This window comes from Hyalella azteca, unplaced genomic scaffold (assembly GCF_000764305.2).
Source record: "Hyalella azteca isolate HAZT.00-mixed unplaced genomic scaffold, Hazt_2.0.2 contig422, whole genome shotgun sequence".
Classification (NCBI taxonomy): domain Eukaryota; kingdom Metazoa; phylum Arthropoda; class Malacostraca; order Amphipoda; family Hyalellidae; genus Hyalella; species Hyalella azteca.
Window position 1 is genome coordinate 57,283 of NW_025930774.1, and position 18,411 is coordinate 75,693.

The 18,411-nt window shown below is 46.5% G+C and overlaps 1 protein-coding gene across 1 annotated transcript in view; it reads right to left on the minus strand.

Moving 5' to 3' along the window:
- Positions 1-646: 646 nt before the first annotated feature.
- Positions 647-18,411, minus strand: part of LOC108666728 (ubiquitin carboxyl-terminal hydrolase 8) — a 22,214-nt gene continuing 4,449 nt past the window's right edge. The window contains exons 2-21 of the mRNA XM_018153645.2: positions 11,897-12,005; positions 11,468-11,589; positions 11,141-11,250; positions 10,921-11,089; positions 9,992-10,148; positions 9,580-9,730; positions 8,958-9,164; positions 8,340-8,671; positions 7,909-8,016; positions 7,297-7,527; positions 6,669-6,808; positions 6,047-6,194; positions 5,530-5,739; positions 5,141-5,256; positions 4,698-4,812; positions 4,261-4,365; positions 3,882-4,124; positions 3,150-3,280; positions 2,738-2,836; positions 647-2,538 (exon numbers count right to left, since the gene is read on the minus strand). Of these exons, the coding sequence (XP_018009134.1) occupies positions 2,304-2,538; positions 2,738-2,836; positions 3,150-3,280; positions 3,882-4,124; positions 4,261-4,365; positions 4,698-4,812; positions 5,141-5,256; positions 5,530-5,739; positions 6,047-6,194; positions 6,669-6,808; positions 7,297-7,527; positions 7,909-8,016; positions 8,340-8,671; positions 8,958-9,164; positions 9,580-9,730; positions 9,992-10,148; positions 10,921-11,089; positions 11,141-11,250; positions 11,468-11,589; positions 11,897-12,005 (3,238 nt within the window). The 3' untranslated portion in view covers positions 647-2,303. The remainder of the gene's footprint in view (positions 2,539-2,737; positions 2,837-3,149; positions 3,281-3,881; positions 4,125-4,260; positions 4,366-4,697; positions 4,813-5,140; positions 5,257-5,529; positions 5,740-6,046; positions 6,195-6,668; positions 6,809-7,296; positions 7,528-7,908; positions 8,017-8,339; positions 8,672-8,957; positions 9,165-9,579; positions 9,731-9,991; positions 10,149-10,920; positions 11,090-11,140; positions 11,251-11,467; positions 11,590-11,896; positions 12,006-18,411) is intronic.

Here is an 18,411-nt window from a genome sequence, read left to right on the forward strand (position 1 = left end):
GCATATAAAATTTCAGCTCCTTGTCGACATAAACTCCAAAATCTTTTTCCACGCTAGACTCTTCAATCATTACTCTCTCGTTTCAACTGTCTTCTTATAATGTAATCTTGCTGTTCATTGTTCCCGAGGTGAAGTACTTTTACACTTAGCGTTAAAACGCAGCTGCCACGTATCAGCCCAAGTAACTAAACTGTCAAGATCATCTTGCAATTGCACTTTATTCGACTTTTCACTTTATTATACACTTTTGTGTCGTCGGCATACATGGACCACACGCTAGACACAGCTTCTGGCAGATCGTTTGTAAAAGCAACGAACAAAACAGACCCGAGAACGCTTCCTTGTGGCACGCCACTGCGCACACACGGTTCCGTTAATACTGACACGTTGTCGCCCACCTACTAGAAAATCTCTTATCCATTGGAGTACGATTCCCACAATTCCCAAGGACTTCACTTCACTCCATCATTAACTGCAATGAACGACCATTTATTTATGAAAAGTTGTGATTGAAAACTTTCATTAATCAGTGAGGGCAAACTATAGAATTTTGTGTGGAGAACTTGACTGCTGACGCGGATCTACGGCCTCAAAAAGATAGCCCAGCGGGACCATGCCTTGAAAAAAAGGACAAAGAGAAGCCTGGCACGTAAAAAATGGGCAAGCCTTTTACTTTTATTTTATGAGCGTTTTCGAAGGTTATGATCAGGTAAGAGTAACATCACATGGGTACAAATCTAACCAGTTGTCAGACGTCGATATATTGTTGACGACGGGCTTACTGTTACGACGTTTGGACTTAAGCCAGAGGTAAGTAGAACTTTCTCAAGCACTTTAAAAACATGACTGCACCAACGGTTAGATCTTCAGTCGTGTCAAAATAAAACTCCATCTCTTCAGTGGTCAGAGGCGTTTAGGAGCATTTGTTTGGAGTTTTTTGGTTGCAGGCTCACCTTCACTTGACGTCGCTGAGGAGCCAGGCAAACAAGGGACAGATGCAGCAAGTTTAATCCAGGCAAGAAAGAGCCACAGCGCCGCCCGTTAAACTCTCATACAAAAATAAAGTTATGCACAAACGCAAGCGATACGACGAAATCAAGAGGAGACTGAGGAGGGGTGGTAGCTGCCCACCGGATGTGACATGTTACTAAATTAATTAACATGACACGAGCGACGCGTGAAGGCGTAACGCCGTCTAACAAAAGTCTAAACTGGCGACAATTTCGTAACAGCTGATGGCGTGACGTCATCACGTCAACCTCATCAGGAGCGGGGTTATATATACGCAAAAATAAAGTCAAGGCGAAATAAGGAAGGTTTGCTCTACAGGTAACAGGACGCTGGTGCAACACAATTACGCTATCATGATAACAGCAGCACGTGGCAAATAATAACGGAGTGATAATAGACATTAACACAACAATATTGGGCAAAACTACGAGACTCTACGCAGCTGATGATATAGTTTGTGACAATTAGCAACGGCTAAGAAAAGGAGGATTCCTTGTGACAGAGGCGACGATGGGGCTCCGAAAGTAGGGCTTCGTGAAGGAGGTGGCGGTGGATGTGGTGTAGTGTGCTAGTAGATGTGTGGAGGCCGCGATGTAGTGTGGAGGTGATGTAGCTAGTGTGACCGTGATGTAGTGTAGTAAAGGTAGGGTTGTGTAAGTGGGGTGGTTTAGTTAGGGTTGCGGGGTATCATACAAAAGTTCCACAACAAACACCCACCGCTCACCCCATAGCGCCACCAATACTCTACGTGGATGTTAAGAGCACTTAGAGTGACACAAACCAGAGAGTTTCTAAGGGTAATAAAAATCCTTTACAAACACTTCAAGCAGCGCTAATCCTTCAAAACTTGAGGCAATCGGAACTATTGCACGGAATAATAAGAACTCAGAAGCTTACACTGTACAACCTGCCGCGCTGCAAGGGTTATAGAGAAGATATATATATATGCATACGAGGCAACTATTATGTACACGCTACTTGGCGAACTATTATGACTCGTAATTATAATAATAATCAATTATTAATGACCTTAAATTATATCGCTGTACACAATAATATTATTTCACCACTATAACATTCGTAAGGCGTACGTAACGACACGTAAACAATCTATATTGCACCGGCACCTGAAAAGGGGGAGTGTACAGGCGCTGATAAGGTCGGAGAGCTGCAGGCTGTACCCAGGAACATGCAAAATTCTAATGTGAGAAAAGTGGGTAAATAATGAATGAGTGGTGAATGTAGGGACTGGGAGCAACCAAAGGCACTCCAGTCCCCCTGCGTGTCCTCCATCAGTAGACGGACAGGCTGTGGGTGACGTAGGTGGAGCTCTGGTAGCAGAGGACGTAAGCTGCAGAGGTCTTGACGCCGGTGCAGGGCAGGTCGTAAACTTCGTGGTCGTCGTACTTGTGCCAGGAGTCACCGGGCGGCCACGAGCTGCAGAAGGCCGTGTAGTGGCCGCCGTCGATGGTGCCGTAGTGGTTACATACCGCGTACAGCGAGTAGTCCGTGTTGGGGTTGGAATCCCTGCAAGGGAGGGGGATGAGTGGCACTGTGGGGGGGGATGTGGAGGAGCGAGGGGTGTCCTTGTACCACAGCAAGACACCACAGCACACCATCCACACAGGCACCCACGACTAGATTCTTATTAAATAATTCAGGAGTGTGGGACTCACCGGTCTGCCGTCACCTAGGACTCACCAGTCTGCTAGCACTCAGAACTCACGTGGGGTTGTTGACGACGAACTTGTCGAGCCTGAGGTGGTGTAGGGGGAAGTCCACGAAGTTGGGGTTCTTGGTCATAAGGAAGTCGCGCTGCTCGAACCTGCGGAGAACAGGACGTTAGCATCGCCTGCATGGAGACGGGAGAGGAACAGGGCGTTAGCGTTGCATGAAGGAGGACCGCGATAGCATTGCTAAGTAACAAAGACACGCACCTGTTGAGGTGGTCGGGACACGCACCTGTTGAGGTGGTCAGGACACGCACCTGTAGAGGTGGTCAGGACACGCACCTGTAGAGGTGGTCAGGACACGCACCTGTTGAGGTGGTCAGGACACGCACCTGTTGAGGTGGTCAGGACACGCACCTGTTGAGGTTGTCAGGAAACAGCACCTGTTGAGGTGGTCAAGATACGCACCTGTTGAGGTGGATGATGAGGACAGGTGGCAGCGCCCAGATGTCCATCTTCCTGACGGACTCCCTGAGGCAGCGGCAAGTGCTGCACGTGTACTCGATGGTCGACTCCTGGTAGTAGTGCTGCAGCAGGTCCTGTAACGCAGGGCGCTTTTACACTACACGTATCACAGGGCGCTCCAACACCACACGTAACACAGGGCGCTCTAACGCCACACGTAACACAGGGCGCTCTCATACTACACGTAATACCACACCCTTCTCTACGAAGAAGCTCAAGCTCGTGATCCTCTCAGAGCAAAATCGCCTTTAAGACAGAGGAAGACGCGTGAGTAAGAGAGGAAGACGCGTGAGTAAGAGAGGAAGACGCGTTATTGATATTCTAAAAGTTTGGCTTGGCAAGGAGTTGAGATTTGGCTGATTTTCATCTTGCAAACATAAGAGGAGCGTCCTGATCAGGAAGCGCTAACCAACAAGAGGTCGCTCTAACCAGAAATTTTTACCCCCGCACGTATGGAATGCTTGAAGGAAATGCGATGCTGGTGAAGACATAACCCCATTCACAACAGGCGCTCATTTTTGTTAGCCGCACGACACAAACATAAATTCGTGTCATTTCATATCAGTAGGAGAAGATGTTGACTTTAAAGTGCACGGCAGACTTCAAAATTCGCCACCAAGATGTATGCCAAAAATAATAAGAAATAATCATGACTGTAGTCCCACAACTACTGACCATTAAAGAGCACCGTCCGTTGGCGGGGAAAGATAAAGTAATCACGAAGAAAGGCTCGAAGGTAAGTGATCGTGCCCCGCATTTGAGGCACGTGATCACGTTGCGGTGCAAACCGTAGAACAGCTTGCGTATGACGCTCTGGTCGCGTATGGCGATCTCCGTCTGCACCTCCTGCGCGGCCACGTGGTCGGGAGTACTGGGAGCGTGGTTCTGCTCCGACATTGGCGGTCGCCGCTCCGTCACCTGCAGTACGAGGTCATAAATTAACTGCCTTTAATGATGAGATTACAGAGGTGATCCCAGTTAAAAAATTGAAAGGTTGAGGTCATCATGCAGCAGCCACCCACCAGGTTGAGGTCATCATGCAGCAGCCACCCACCAGGTTGAGGTCATCATGCAGCCAGTCGGCGAGGTTCATGAGGAACTCGTGGGCGTCGTGCTGGTCGTTGCCCCGGAACTCGGGGTTGTACTTCCCCACCATCGCCTGCGCAGCACAGAAAATATCACGTCATTACCATCACACATCATCACCACCACATATCATCACATCATATTACACATGACCACCACCAACACACCACACCTCAAGGATCACTCCTCTGGCGCGACGACCTCGTCACCAGAACACCGCAAGTGTCGAGTTAACAGCACAACATTTCTTATTGAGCAATAAATGTTATTGTTCCCGCTGCCCTCTAACCTTACTCTGCCTCCTGTCTCACAATGTCCTTTGCCACCTGCTACATGACCAATCTGCCACTCGACCCACCTGCCATATGCCCACCTGCCATATTGCCCACCTGCCGCATGACCCACCTTGAAGTCCTTCATGGCGACGCTCTGATACTTGCCAGACTTGAGGGCCTTCACCACCTCCCCGAACTCGATGGCCGCTTCCCCCCGCTGGGGGCTGTTGGGGTTCACAAAGTCCCTGTCCACATCAGAGGGAGTTACAAGCTAAACAGGGGGGGCATCACAAGCTTTTGTATGACACAAACTAGCAATTTTTTTTTGTGGGCATCTACAATTTGTTGATGCTCTTCAGATGAAATAGTTTCAAAAAGAACCACACTTGCCTACGCACGATAGAGACGTATGACTTTCCTCGACGAAGTAGGCTGCCCACATACACACACAAACTATGCAAACACACAAATTACACATGAGACTCACGTGTGTCTTTCCTCGACGAAGTAGGCGGCCCACATACACAGACACACACAAACTATGCAAACACACAAATTACAGAGGCGACTCACGTGTGTCTTTCCTCGACAAAGTAGGCAGCGAAGGGCTGCGTGTTGCACAGACACTGCACGATGGCGTTCATGTAGCAGGTGTTGCCCAGGTTCTTGAGACCGGTGTGAGAGCGCGTCTGCAAAACAAGCTTTTCATTACCTTCATGGTTCAAAGAGTGGGCCTCTCACACAACTCGTGACGTCAGCCTCTCACACAACTCGTGACGCTGTCTCTTATACACATCTAGATGTGTATAAGAGACAGGCCTCTTGTACAACTGCCTCTCACACAACTCGTGACGTCAGCCTCTCACACAACTCGTGACGTCAACAACTCACACAACTCGTGACGTCAGCCTCTTGTACAACTCGTGACGTCAGCCTCTCACCCGACCTCATGGGTACCTCACCCGACTCATGGGCCCGAAGTCCCGCTTCCTAGCGGCGTTGACCCGGCGGGTCCTGGACGCGAAGGACTGCAGGGGCTTGATGGAGCGGTCGATGGAGGGTACGAGGGCTTGCATGTTCTTCATGCCCCTGTGGAGGGCACTCGAAGCAGAGGGCAAGGGGTGCACTGCGTCCGCCTTCCGCTGCGGGGCTGGGGACAACGACTCCCCAATCTGAGGGATAAGGGGAGGGTTAGACTCCTGCACGCATCCACATACCATTTATTGGGCCCTCCCCCACGGCCCCAGCTTCTCCAAAACCTCAGCCTCCCACACCCAAACTCCCTTCACCAAGGCCCTCTCCCACCACCTGAATTCCCCGCACCAAGGCCCTCTCCCACCACCCTAACTCCTCGCACCAAGGCCCTCTCCCACCACCTGAACTCCTCGCACCAAGGCCCTCTCCCACCACCCTAACTCCTCGCACCAAGGCCCTCTCCCACCACCAGCCCTCCCCCAACAACCCGTACTCCCCCCGCACCTGAGAGAGGTCAAACGCCGAGTGGGAGCGCCTGAGGTTGCTGCTCCCTCTGGGTTCGTCGAGATCTGGTGAGTCCCGCAGTGGGGAGTGGTACGTGATGACTCCCCCACTGGGGGAGGGAGGAGCCAGGTGGGTGGGGAGCCTGCCACTGGGAGGGGAGGGGGAAACGTCGGCAAGATGTGGTGACACAAAATACAAATAAACAAAATTAAACTGTTAATAAATCGATAATTTATATTAATAACCAACAATTATATCAGCAGGGCAGTTCATTCCTCATGGGGAGCAACAAACATTAGCTCGTCTTTGAAGATTTCAGCACACTACCTTCCTCGCATGGGTAATACTAATACAACTAATGAATAATATCTCGGTTTAAAATATCTCCATTTAGCTCCGGTCAACATATCATCCGGTCAACTCTTGCTCTTTTTCCCCAACAGCCCTAAGGTGCCACACACGCCCTTTGTACCTTCCTCCACCCCAAACGATCCTCAGAGGTTCCTCCACCCCAAACGACCTTCAGGCACACTTAGAACCCCAAGCTTTCCGCAGCCCACAATCACCGGAGATGCCCTTCGTATATCCATATCTCTAGCAGTACTTGGATTCCCTTCCCAACCTGCCGGGCTTAGTCTCCTGTTGTGGAGCTGCTCTGTCTATCTGTTGTTCCTTTAGCTTGCGTAGGCGTCGCAACTCCTGCACCTGTGCCATCAGCTGCTCGTGGGTCGCCTTCTTGGTTGCCAGCACCTCTTGCAGCACCTGCAGCAGGAGGAGGGATTTTATACTGCAGCAGGGGGGAACTTGCTATGTCTGTAAAAGTTGGGGTGTTACTATGTACAGCATCGCGGCCTCCATTGCAAAACTCCAGGGCTAGCAACAGCAAGAGCGCCATTCTCCGGAATACTTCGTGAACTCCCTTCAATGACCCTTCCCCATGGAAATCTCCGGAAGAACATCGCTGGTTTTTAGGCGGCCGGTATATGGCCAACGGTCGGCCGGAGCCGACGTGATCCGGCCGACCGCTGGCCTTCTCCCCCATGCACACAGCAATGTGTGAATATAAAGAAGTAATTTTTTCTTGCAAACTCGTATATTCTTAGCTTAGGTCCAAGAATTGAGCATTGGGCACGCGTCACCACGTGCCTTCTCGTCGATGCTGTGTGGCACGTGTGTCGGGACACGCGCCACCACGTACCTTCTCGTCGATGCTGTGTGGCACGTGTGTCGGGACACGCGCCACCACGTACCTTCTCGTCGATGCTGTGTGGCACGTCAGCGGACACGTCGCCGCGTGTGTGGCGCACGTGGCCGTTTATTGCTGCGCTGGACCCGCCGCTACCGACATTGTTGTTATTGTTACTGTTGTTGTCGCTACTGTTATTGTTGTTGTTACTGTTGTTGTTGTCGTCACTGACGAAGGAGTTGATGCGAGCCCACAAGTCTTTATTCTCTCGAGAGATCCTCTCCAGCGCTGCCTCCTGTACACAGCAACGCACAACATGAATAACTTTGCTCCATAAATTTTTAACAAATGAAATAATGCATTCAGAGAAATACATTATAAATAATATACGTTTGATTTGAGCTGAAATAGTCAATGAAATCTATCCAGGCGTTTCCTATAACTAATAAGAACTACTTAGTAAGAAAAGCATTATAAAGAAAAATGTAAACACTTCAGAGAATAGAAGAGCTTATCGCTGCGTGCATATGACTTTTAATTAACGTTGATTTAAAGTATTTAGTTGAAACGTTATATCAACATTAACCAAAAGTTGATTTCATTGAAGCAACGTTGGTTACGAGCTTATGTTGCCGAGTCAACATTATTCAACACGAAATAACTGGTAGCGGCTGACCATGTGGGTCCTGTCTGCCTGCAGGGCGCGCAGCTCCTGCCGTAGTGAGGCCGTCGTCGCTGCGTCCGCCCCGCCACGCTCCAGCTCCCCCAGCTTGTCCAGCGTCCTCTGTAACAACACGAGCGTTACAGTACATTGTCACAGCACATTATTATGGTACATTGTTACAGCACATTGTTACGGTACATTGTTACAGCACATTATTATGGTACATTGTTACAGCACATTGTTACAGCACATTGTTACGGTACAACGTGTGACATCAACCCGTAGCCTGCGTCACTAATGGGGCTTATTGCCATCACAGTCACATCAACACTCGAGCTCATTCCACTGTACCCCCACGACCAAGAGCGATACCACCACCCCGGAATGCACCCCCTCCCCCCGCCCCAGCATGCATCAATCAGCCTCCAACCCCCAGCACCCACCTGATCGCAGGCGAGCGTCGCCTCCAGCAGGCGCTTCTCCTCGATCATGTTGTCCCCCGCCAGGCTGTCCAGCAGCTCTAGGGGCTTCAGCGCCCGGCTGGGAACCTGTGGCACGACGCCCCTACCAGGGCCCATGTCATTGCTCTTAGTGCCCACATCGTAGCCCTTGGTAAGGGGTTGACCATTCATAGACGTGAGCAGCGAAGTGGCGCCCTTGGAGGGCGAGCCCCTAGTGCTGGGGTAGGCGGGGTCTGCAGGAGGGAGGCTGGGAGGTCCTGGCGGGTCTACGGGCCCCACGCCGTTGTAGACCGCACCGTTGGGCACTTTTAGGACTGCAAATAGGAAGTTCTAGGCATCAAAAAGACACATCAATGACCAGAGAAGTTCACTACACATTAAACTAAGAATATTTCTATCATAAAGATGGAGGCTATGTGGAGTAGAGAGACATGTTCTTCACACTTATTATTAGGTTTAAAATTAATTAGGCTGATGTATCATTGGGAACGTTGAGACAGACTATACAATAGATAGCATATCAAGCAATGTGATGCACTTGGCAATAAGTCTTATCACTATAGTAGCATCACAATCATTATTATAACTGTTTGCACTAACTGTGTTGGGGGGGCTTGAGGCTCCTGCTGAAGGTGGGGGGCTTGGCCCCCGCGCTGGGGTACACAGGGTGCGAGATGGCGTCCAGGGAGCGGGGGGTGACCTGGGGGGACCTCGCCCCTCCTGGTCCCCCGTCATCAGGGGAAGGGAGGGCGGCGGGGGGCGGGGACGTGAGGAATGTTGTGTCCAGATCAGGATAGTCGAAGTTCACTGCAACATTGGCAAGAGGGGGTGAGGGAGTGAGGGGAGTGAGGAGGGGGGAGGAGGTGAGGAGACGCGAAGGGGATGAGAGGGGTTGAGGGAGTGAAAGGGGTGATAAGTGAGGGAGGGGTGAAGGGTAAAAGTAGAGGAATCAGGGGATGAGTGGGGTGAGGAGGTGCGATGTGGGTGAGAGGGTGAGGGGTTAAGGAGACGTGATGGGGATGAGAGGGTTGAGAGGTTTAGGGAGTGAAAGGGTTGAAGAGAGCGAAGGGGGGGAATGAAGGATAAAAGTAGCGGGGTGCAGGGATGAGGGGGATAAGGGGAGGTAAGGGAGGTGAGAGGGTGCATGCCGCAACAATGCGCGGTGTGGTCAGGCTAAGCAAGTTACGATGACATGAAGCAAACACCGCAGCATGTTACTGACGTGTTGGCGGGGGTGCAGGTGTGGGGGTGCCGCCGTAGGGAGGTGAGGGGCAGGGAGCCGTCACCATGTGAGGGTAGGACAGCGCCAGGAGCTCGTAGCCTCCCTGCACCACCAGCGGCCTCCTGCACGTGTACCGCGTGCTCGGGTCCCACTGCACGCAGCAACAAACTCCTGCAACTCCTGCACTCGTGTGGCTTACTGCACGCCATACATAACGCAGACGGTGACAGTCACACCCCAGCAACAGTCACACCCCAGCAACAGTCACACCCCAGCAACAGTCACACCCCAGCAACAGTCACACCCCAGCAACAGTCACACCCCAGCAACAGTCAAACCCCAGCAACAGTCACACCCCAGCAACAGTCACACCCCAGCAACAGTCACACCCCAGCAACACTGCATGCTTCACCTCAGTGATGGCGTCGATGAGGACGGTGATGGGGGCGGGGAAGGGGAGGGCCTCGGTGTTCCAGTCCATAATGAAGATCTTGTCGACGCGTCCCCGCGTCCCCCACAGCATGCGGGCCGCGGCGTCCAGATGTTCCCCAACGCCCACGCCCGTCAACCTGACGTCAGCGTGTTTTATGTGAGCAAATAACGCAAATGTAACTGCTGCAATCACTTTTATCCAGAACCCATTGCACGCTCTCTGAGTACGCCAAAAAATCTTGGAGGCAAAGAGAAAATTTATTGCTGAAATGAAGAACCAACAATGTAAATGCATAGAAACGCAATGAGATGTTTAGTTTTGTAAGTCAACAATTATATTCAATAATTCCAATTTGAACGGCAACAGAAATGAACATGTCAATGGGCCCAGCTTATACCTCGAAACCTAACCGTCACAACAGGAGCTGGCAAATAACAAATAGGACGAGGAGACGGGCGCTATAGGCCGGGTAGGTAGCAAGTACGTCCACGGTAAGACGTACACACAGGAAGCGTAATTATACAGAAAGTGATAATAAAGCTTGGCTCGTTACCTACACGAGCACATCTGGGACACAACGGAGCTTGCATGGACAGGCAGCAAGTCGAAGCCTTAAAGCTGCCATGTACAGCATTAATTTTGACATTAATTTATTGACCAGTACTCATCATAACACTGCCATTCAGTCAGCACAAATTTTGAAAAAAATGTAGTTTAAGTATCATTTTATTAATTATGGTTGAAATTTATAATAAATGCTTGTCTGCCTTAGAAGATGTGCGCTCGTGTGCCGCAGGTTTGTCAGTCACTGAGTATACCTACTCCTGACCTGGTCAGGGTGACCAGAGCAACGTCCCTTGCCGTCCCCCACGAGCTGGGGGAACCAAGGCGGATGAGGAAGCACTCACCCCTTGTTGAGGATGTGCTGGGGGATGTTGAGGCTCTGGGGGAGGCGGGTGTGGGAGGCAGCGTAGTGGTCTTGTGGGCGCACGTCCACCAGCAAGAAACTTGTCACCCGCCGGGTGCTGAGGGCGAACACTGCTGCCACGCTCACCAGGTCCTCCTCCTCACTACACCCTGCGGGCACGGGGGTGTCATGGGACATGCACTGCAGTTCTCTTCCCTCACCATTGGTCATCACCGGAGGCTCAGCGTTGCTCTGTTGGGATGGCTCGGGTCCAGGGGCCTCCACGATGCTGCGGTGCTCCGCCTCCCGTGCCTCCTGCAGCAGCTGGTATCTGGGGACACATAGGGCTGTGATGCATTCAGGACACAAACTCCTCAACCCCTCACAGCTAATCATCCCAGCATCCACTACCTTTTTCACTGCCTTTTCCACCCCCTACAGGCATAAACCTCCACAACCTCCCCCCTTACAGCCACAAATCTCCTCCAAGCCCCCCTTTCCATCACCCTCCTTACAGCCACTCCCTCTTGCTTGCCCCATCCACTGACCTCTTCTCCAGGCTGGAGCTGAGCTGCTCTGCCTTAGCCATGAGCTGTGGCAGCTCCCTGGTGCTGAGAAGGCCGTCATAAAACTTCCTGTCAGCCTTGTACTCGTTGCGCCCTCTCACCTCCTGCACACACAAGAGCTGTGTTGGGTGCTGTATTCTTGTGTATTAGCCTCTTGTGAGTCACTATGATTGTGCTTATTTGTATATGTCATTATCATTAACAATGTTGCACAGAATCAACTAGTCTGTACTCCTATTGGTCATCACAAAACAGTTAACACATTTACTTCTTTTAGCTTCCTTCTTTAACTCCACCATCACTTCACACATTCAATTCATCTACTTTCTTCCTTTTGTCACTTCACAATAAATAAAACAAATTTACCAGCTTGAAAGGTGCATGCACTGCAGCACAGGAGCTATGACTCACCTGGGCAACAGTGAAGTATCGCATGTATAATAGGTATGCATCCTCCTCATCCCCCTCTTTCTCCCTGAGCTTGGCCTTATCAAAGAGCTTCTCTGCAGACTTCACCAAGCTGTCAAGAAAAATGTTATCAAGCCAGGCCCCACATGATCTTAGCAGTATTGCAATTAATGCACTATAATCTTACAAGCTTAAATAATACAAATTTTACTACAAATTTGATTGGATGAATATAAATGTGTGCTAGGGACAACATGCTCCTAATCACACTACTACTACATAATACTACATAACTACAATATTACATTGAGAACATGAGTACAGGGAAAATCAGGTATTATTAGTGACAGCAAGAGGAAGCAGCAATGATTTATAGCTTTAATGATGGAGCTAGAAACCATTTTGAAACCTTAGGCAGCAACCACCTGCAGAGAAGCTAAACCACTTGTGGCTGGGACAACTTCATCCATGCCCATAGCCCAGATTGGAAAACCTTTGTGTCTTGATAAGCATATTTGGCATCAAATCTAGAAGTCTAAGCTGGTTCTGGGAACAATTCCTCAATAATAATGGCAAAATTTCATGCCAGAAAGAGCAATCTTGACAATGCACCTAAAATTTTCTCTGCTGGATCTCAAGTTTGAACCACACTTGGGATGGATACATTTTCCAGGATTCATTTATTGTACATAAAGCTCAGACTACCTCATAGCACTTGCACTGGTGTACCTACTCTTTTGGCAACTATAGGCAAAAATTATGAGCTAGGAGTACAGAGGACACAATGGAAAAACCATCCTACGTAATGCACACTTTTGATGCATGCAAACAAAAATTTCTTACGTAACAAAAGGTTAAAAAATAAATGAGTATGGTCTATACCAGTGGTTCCCAAAGTGGGCGATATCGCCCCCCTAGGGGCGATGGAAAGATTTTGGGGGGCGATAAAGAAGAAGAGGGCGTTTGGGGGGCGATAGGGGGGCGGCATTCGGAAGTCGAAGTCAGACGTTTGAATGTTTGTTTGACGATTTGTGCACAACACGTGCAGCGCATCATGACTCCCAGCGATGGTTTTTTCACCCAGATCTGTTTTTAGCGCATTTACTCATTCATGAAAAAAATGCACTATTGTGCTCGCCATGTCTGTCCGTCTGTCCGCCTGTCTGTCAGTCCGTGACTTTACGTTTTAGTCGACGAGAAAATGCGCTCTCTGTCACTCACTGAAGTGAGTACTGAGTTATATTTTTTTAACCTCTCCTGGGTTTACATCTCCGACAAATTAACGGCCGGACTCGCGGCCAGACTCACGGCCAATTTCCAAATTCAATGATCAAGGAACACCTCTCAAACTAATAAACTTAACTGGATGAAACTTGGTACACGTATTCATTAGGACCTAACAGTAATGTAAAGCACTAAAGCTCGTCAAAATTTTTCTATTTTGCCATCAATTGTTTTTGCCATATTTATATGGCAATACGTACGGGCCGAATTCACAGTGATCAAGGAATTTCTTCCAAATTACTGAACAGATTCGGACGAAATTTTGAATTTACAGTCCTAACTACCAAACGGTGATGTTTAGCTCGTGAAAATTTTTTTGATTGTGCCTTCGTTCGTGAGTTTCATTCGTGATTTAAACAGCAATACGTGCTTAAATTCGCAGTAATCAAGAAATTTCTTGCAAACTACTGAACAGATTTGAATGAAATTTAGTATTTTAATACCTAGCTCGTTACAATTTTTTCGTTTGCCTTCATTTGGGAGTTATACGGCTATACGTAAACGACTCTTGGTCAAACCAGCCAGTAGAAAAGCCGATCGTATCTCCTATTTATCTGTATAACTTGCGAACGAAAGCGAATAAGGAAGTGTGAAATGAAGAATGACGGTAAAATGAAAAAAATCTCGCAAACGACGGTAAAATAAATTTTTTTCAATCTAAAAAACACCATTTGGTAGTTAGGAATATATATTCAAAATTTCGTTCAAATCTGTTCGGTAGTTTGGAAGAAATTCTTTGATCACTGCGAATTTCGGCCTGTATTGCAATATAACTCACGAATGAAGGTGATATTAAAAATTTTTCGCAAGCTAAACGTCACCGTTAAGTTTTGATGAATACATGTTCCAAGTTTTATTGAGATGCGTTCATTAGTTTGGGTGATATTCCTTGATAACTGAATTTGGAGATTGGTCGTAAGACCGGCCACGAGTCCGGCCGTAAATTTGCCCGAGACCTCCTAGGTTTCTAGTGCTGGAACGGTTAAAACAGATGAAAAACACATTGGTTCACTAAAAGGGTCCTATTTATGAAATACACATTTGTGTTTAACCTTTATCTGTTAGAATTGCAGCGTACTAAATTTCAAGAAAAAGGCGCATGATTTTATATGTGTCTGTGGGGGGCGCTACAAATTCACTAGGGAGCCAAAGGGGGCGCCAGCCTGAAAAAGTTTGGGAACCACTGGTCTATACTGATGGCATGATACAGACTGTGAAGTAAGACAAAACAATGGATTGAAAACATCAAGTTGACAGCTTTTAAGATAGCAAGGTATGATAGTGGCTAACTTCAGTCACCATGGACTTGGTGCCCATTATGATAAATGCAAGTAACATACCAATTAAAATGGGTGGCAGATATGGGATCCATGCAGTGTTATATAATAGATTGATCAATTGTTTGTGATTGAATTTACCACTAAACATAGATGCCAATTTAAGGTGAATGTGTCTTGATAGAAAGCATGATAAGAAACCAATATCTTGACTTAAAAGGCCATTAATGTACAGTCTGGAGGATGATAAAATTTTAATTAGTATCTCTCTGCATGATAATACTTTTAGATAAATATCTATATATGCTAATGCAGACTCACTATCTCTGTACAAGCAGAAACAAATAAGTTCATGGCTCTTGCTCCAATTAATTAAACCTTAGAAACTACACGAGAGTAAGATTTAAGCATTCAGTAATTTAGAGCAGAGAAAAACAAGACAAAAAATTTCTATGAAGAGTAGTAAATCAATATTCAGTCCAAATTGTAAAATCTTCCTTTTTCTAAAATCATGCAGCTTTGAAATTTTATTTAATAGATAATAGATGAATTTTACTTCTTGTGGCAAAATTTGAAGCTTCATTAAAACTGAGATTGGAAATAATATATTAAGTAGTATTTCTATAGTTCAAAAAATGACATGACAGCTCTAGTTACAGCTAAGCAGGTACATGGTTATTTTTTTATCTACCTAATTCCTATTAAATTGTATGCAGAGTGGAACTCTAGGGGGGAAAATATTATGAACAGGAACAAGGGTGAAATCTGAGCTGGACAATCAGGCAGAAGCCTCAGGGGAATTAAACAGAAGAACCTATGCTTGTGGTCAATTTCACCTGATCCTATAGCCCTTGGACCAGGATAGAATTGTAAAAATGATGGTTCATATATTATTTCCAATCCACCAAGACCAGTTTTTCTATTGAAAGCCATTATTTGAGGCAAAAACAATGAACTTCCTGAAGGCTTCAAACACATATGACATATATATATATATATATGCCATATGGGTATGCTAAGCTTCTATAAAGTAATCACTTGGAAGTTGCATGCCTTCAGCTTTAACTATACAATTAAAATTAGACTTATAAAGTGTCATATCCAAATGTTTGTTGGTATTGGCCAAATTGTCAGAAACTGAGAATTTTTTGTGGAAGTTAATATAATTTTTTTTAAACATTCATTGCAAAAATTTGTCAAGTTCAGATAAACAACTACCATAGTGAATATAATTGGCAACTCAGTATCGGATTCCAAACCAAGACCCACCAAGGCCACGCGCGGTAGAGGATCCACCATCCACGGCAGTTTCTGTTTGGCTCAGTCAGCCTCAGTGTATCAATTGTCACGGCGGTGGAAGGTATAATGCGGCAAGCATCAAAAACCTTTAGGGCCGCAACTAAAGCTTTCCCGCTGTTTCCGGAACTGCGAGATTTCCTTTCCACCAGATGAATTACCCGGTACCTCCTATTTAATTGTCAAAAAAGTGCATGACAAGGCCGCAACTTCCCGCAAGATTCCAAATGTATTAAAAATTCCTCACATTTGAGCCGCAAGATTTCAATAACAAGTGGGGAAATTCCAATCCTGTAATGTAGTGCGCTTTTTGATCCATATTCTTATGTATGACTGTTCTTATGTCTTTTGATTTTTATGACTTATTGTAATTACATTATGCATGTTATTTTGGCTGGAGGTGGGAGCATTGAAGCATATATACTGGGGTCCTGCTCCTGCGGGTTGCGGAAGTTGAAAATTTCATGAAACATGTTTGTTAAGTGCAAACAGCAATTTTTTTAATTAAACAAAAAATTATGACATTGAAGCTGCAAAATTTCATACCTACTTAAATTATACAATACTATTAGAGCAGTGACATTTCAGAAAAAAAAACTTTTCCCATCCTGTCTTTTCACTTGCAATTTTGAAAATCATTCATCAAATGATAATTTTTACATATCTTTTTTGGAAAACTCGGCCTGATATTCAGGATTCCAATTACAGGCTTTGGAGCTTCAATTATAGGGTACGCGGTATATTCCGACATCTTGGGTAATTCCGACACCTCTTTAGTTTTTCCTTTATATTAAGCTTTGTCTTAGTAAGTTAGTTCCACGCATTCATTGATGGTTGAAATAGTGACGTCATACCTTTGCGCGCCAAACTATTGCCAAAACACTAGGTCTGGGCCATCTGGCGCTGGCGGGAAAATGTTGAGATCCAAAGAGAGACAGTGCGCCTCATCCAGAGAGATCATCGAAAAATGTGTCAAAGTTGACAGTTGACCTTGCTCTACCGAATAGTGATAAACTGTTTGTGTGGAAAGAATATTATGGTTTGAAACTTTTAAATAAGTCTGTGAATATATTAGGAATCCTTTAGGTAGGTATACTTGTATTTGCTGATTTCAAGTCGTAAATAAATTAATAGATGATTAAGTTAAGAAACGGATTTAGACACATAAAAACTAATTCCGACATAACTTGAATTGGACGCACACAGCTTGTTCCAAGCTGTGCGCAAAAATTAAAATTTTCTTAATTAAAAGCTTAATAGCTGTTAATATTAGTAGTAGAGAACTCTACATATTAGTAGAGTTTGAAGCGCGGCGGGAATTTGTCTCACAACATGCCAAATTTAGTCACAAACAGGTTGGAATATAGGGATTTGGTAGGTTTGCATTATAAAGGCTTTTAAATAAATATGGCAACAGTTTGTGACGTTTCATTGTTGCTGGTGCGTAGTGCACTATTTTGAGAGTCACCTACAGCAAACAGAACTCGAGTAACGCATACGGTTATTTTTTTATAGTTTTTCTTTCATTTCTCGATGCGTCCTTAATGTGTCAGAATATACCGCGTTTACCCTAGACAAGTTGTTACAATTACATTACAGCCACTGCACTTAACTGCTGCTGATCAATAAAAAAACTGAATATTACTGATCAGAATTCAGAACTTTCATTATAGAGTTTTATTGCCACATGATAGCTAAGAAGCTCCTCTGGCAGTCTGGCCTCTGCAAAGCTAGACCGCCTAGCCTAGTAGTAGTAGCGGGGATGCATGCCAGAGGCCAGCATTGCCCAAGACCAGCATATCTTTCATCCTCCTTTCTGTGCATAAGCCTGCTAAAGGGGCTGAGTAGACTAAGGAATTATATATTAAAAGCCAATAGTACAAATCCCCTTCATGAAAATTAACTAGCAAGCTAATGAGAAGTAAGCCACCAATACAATTGCTCTACGCCGTATTGAAAACCGTCCAACATCTTTATCCCATGCCGTCTAACCTAATCACGATTTTTGGTAAGCAACTCCCTATGCCATACCGCTGTTGATACACAGCCAGCACTCCAGCCCGTCCGTTCGTCGCAGCTGTTTTCCCCCGGCATAACTCTACCTCCACGCATACCCTGTCTCCCCGCCTTTTTTCACTGACTGCCGGATGGCTTTTCTTAGTTTCTGCTCACTTGACTGCATTACGCTATGAAAAGAGGATCTATGGGAGTTGTAAACTAACCTAACCTAACCTAATTTGGATAAGCATCAAAGGTCTGCAAGAAAAGCCTCCAGTTAGTCATGCAATAATGGTGGAGAGTCGGGGTAAGTGTGGGGGAAAGAAGATGCTGGGGAATAGTAAGGCAGGGAAACAGTGACGCGGGGTTAACGTCTTGCGGATTAAGTAAAGTGATGACGCATTACCATTTGGTACAGTTCACATTTGCAACAATGCAGTGTGGTCAGTGGACACTTAGGATAACAGCATGTGTAAGAAGTGATGGTATGGGCTATAAAGCATTGGAGAACAACATATTGACCGTTAACTATGTGGAGTAGCAGCTTGTGTGCTGAAGCAGTGTTGGTTTAAAGTTTGTGTGGTGAGATAGGTCAATTGACTACAGCTGCTTAGGTGCCAGGATGACAATATCTATAGCATTTAGATGGTTGATGTTGGCTCC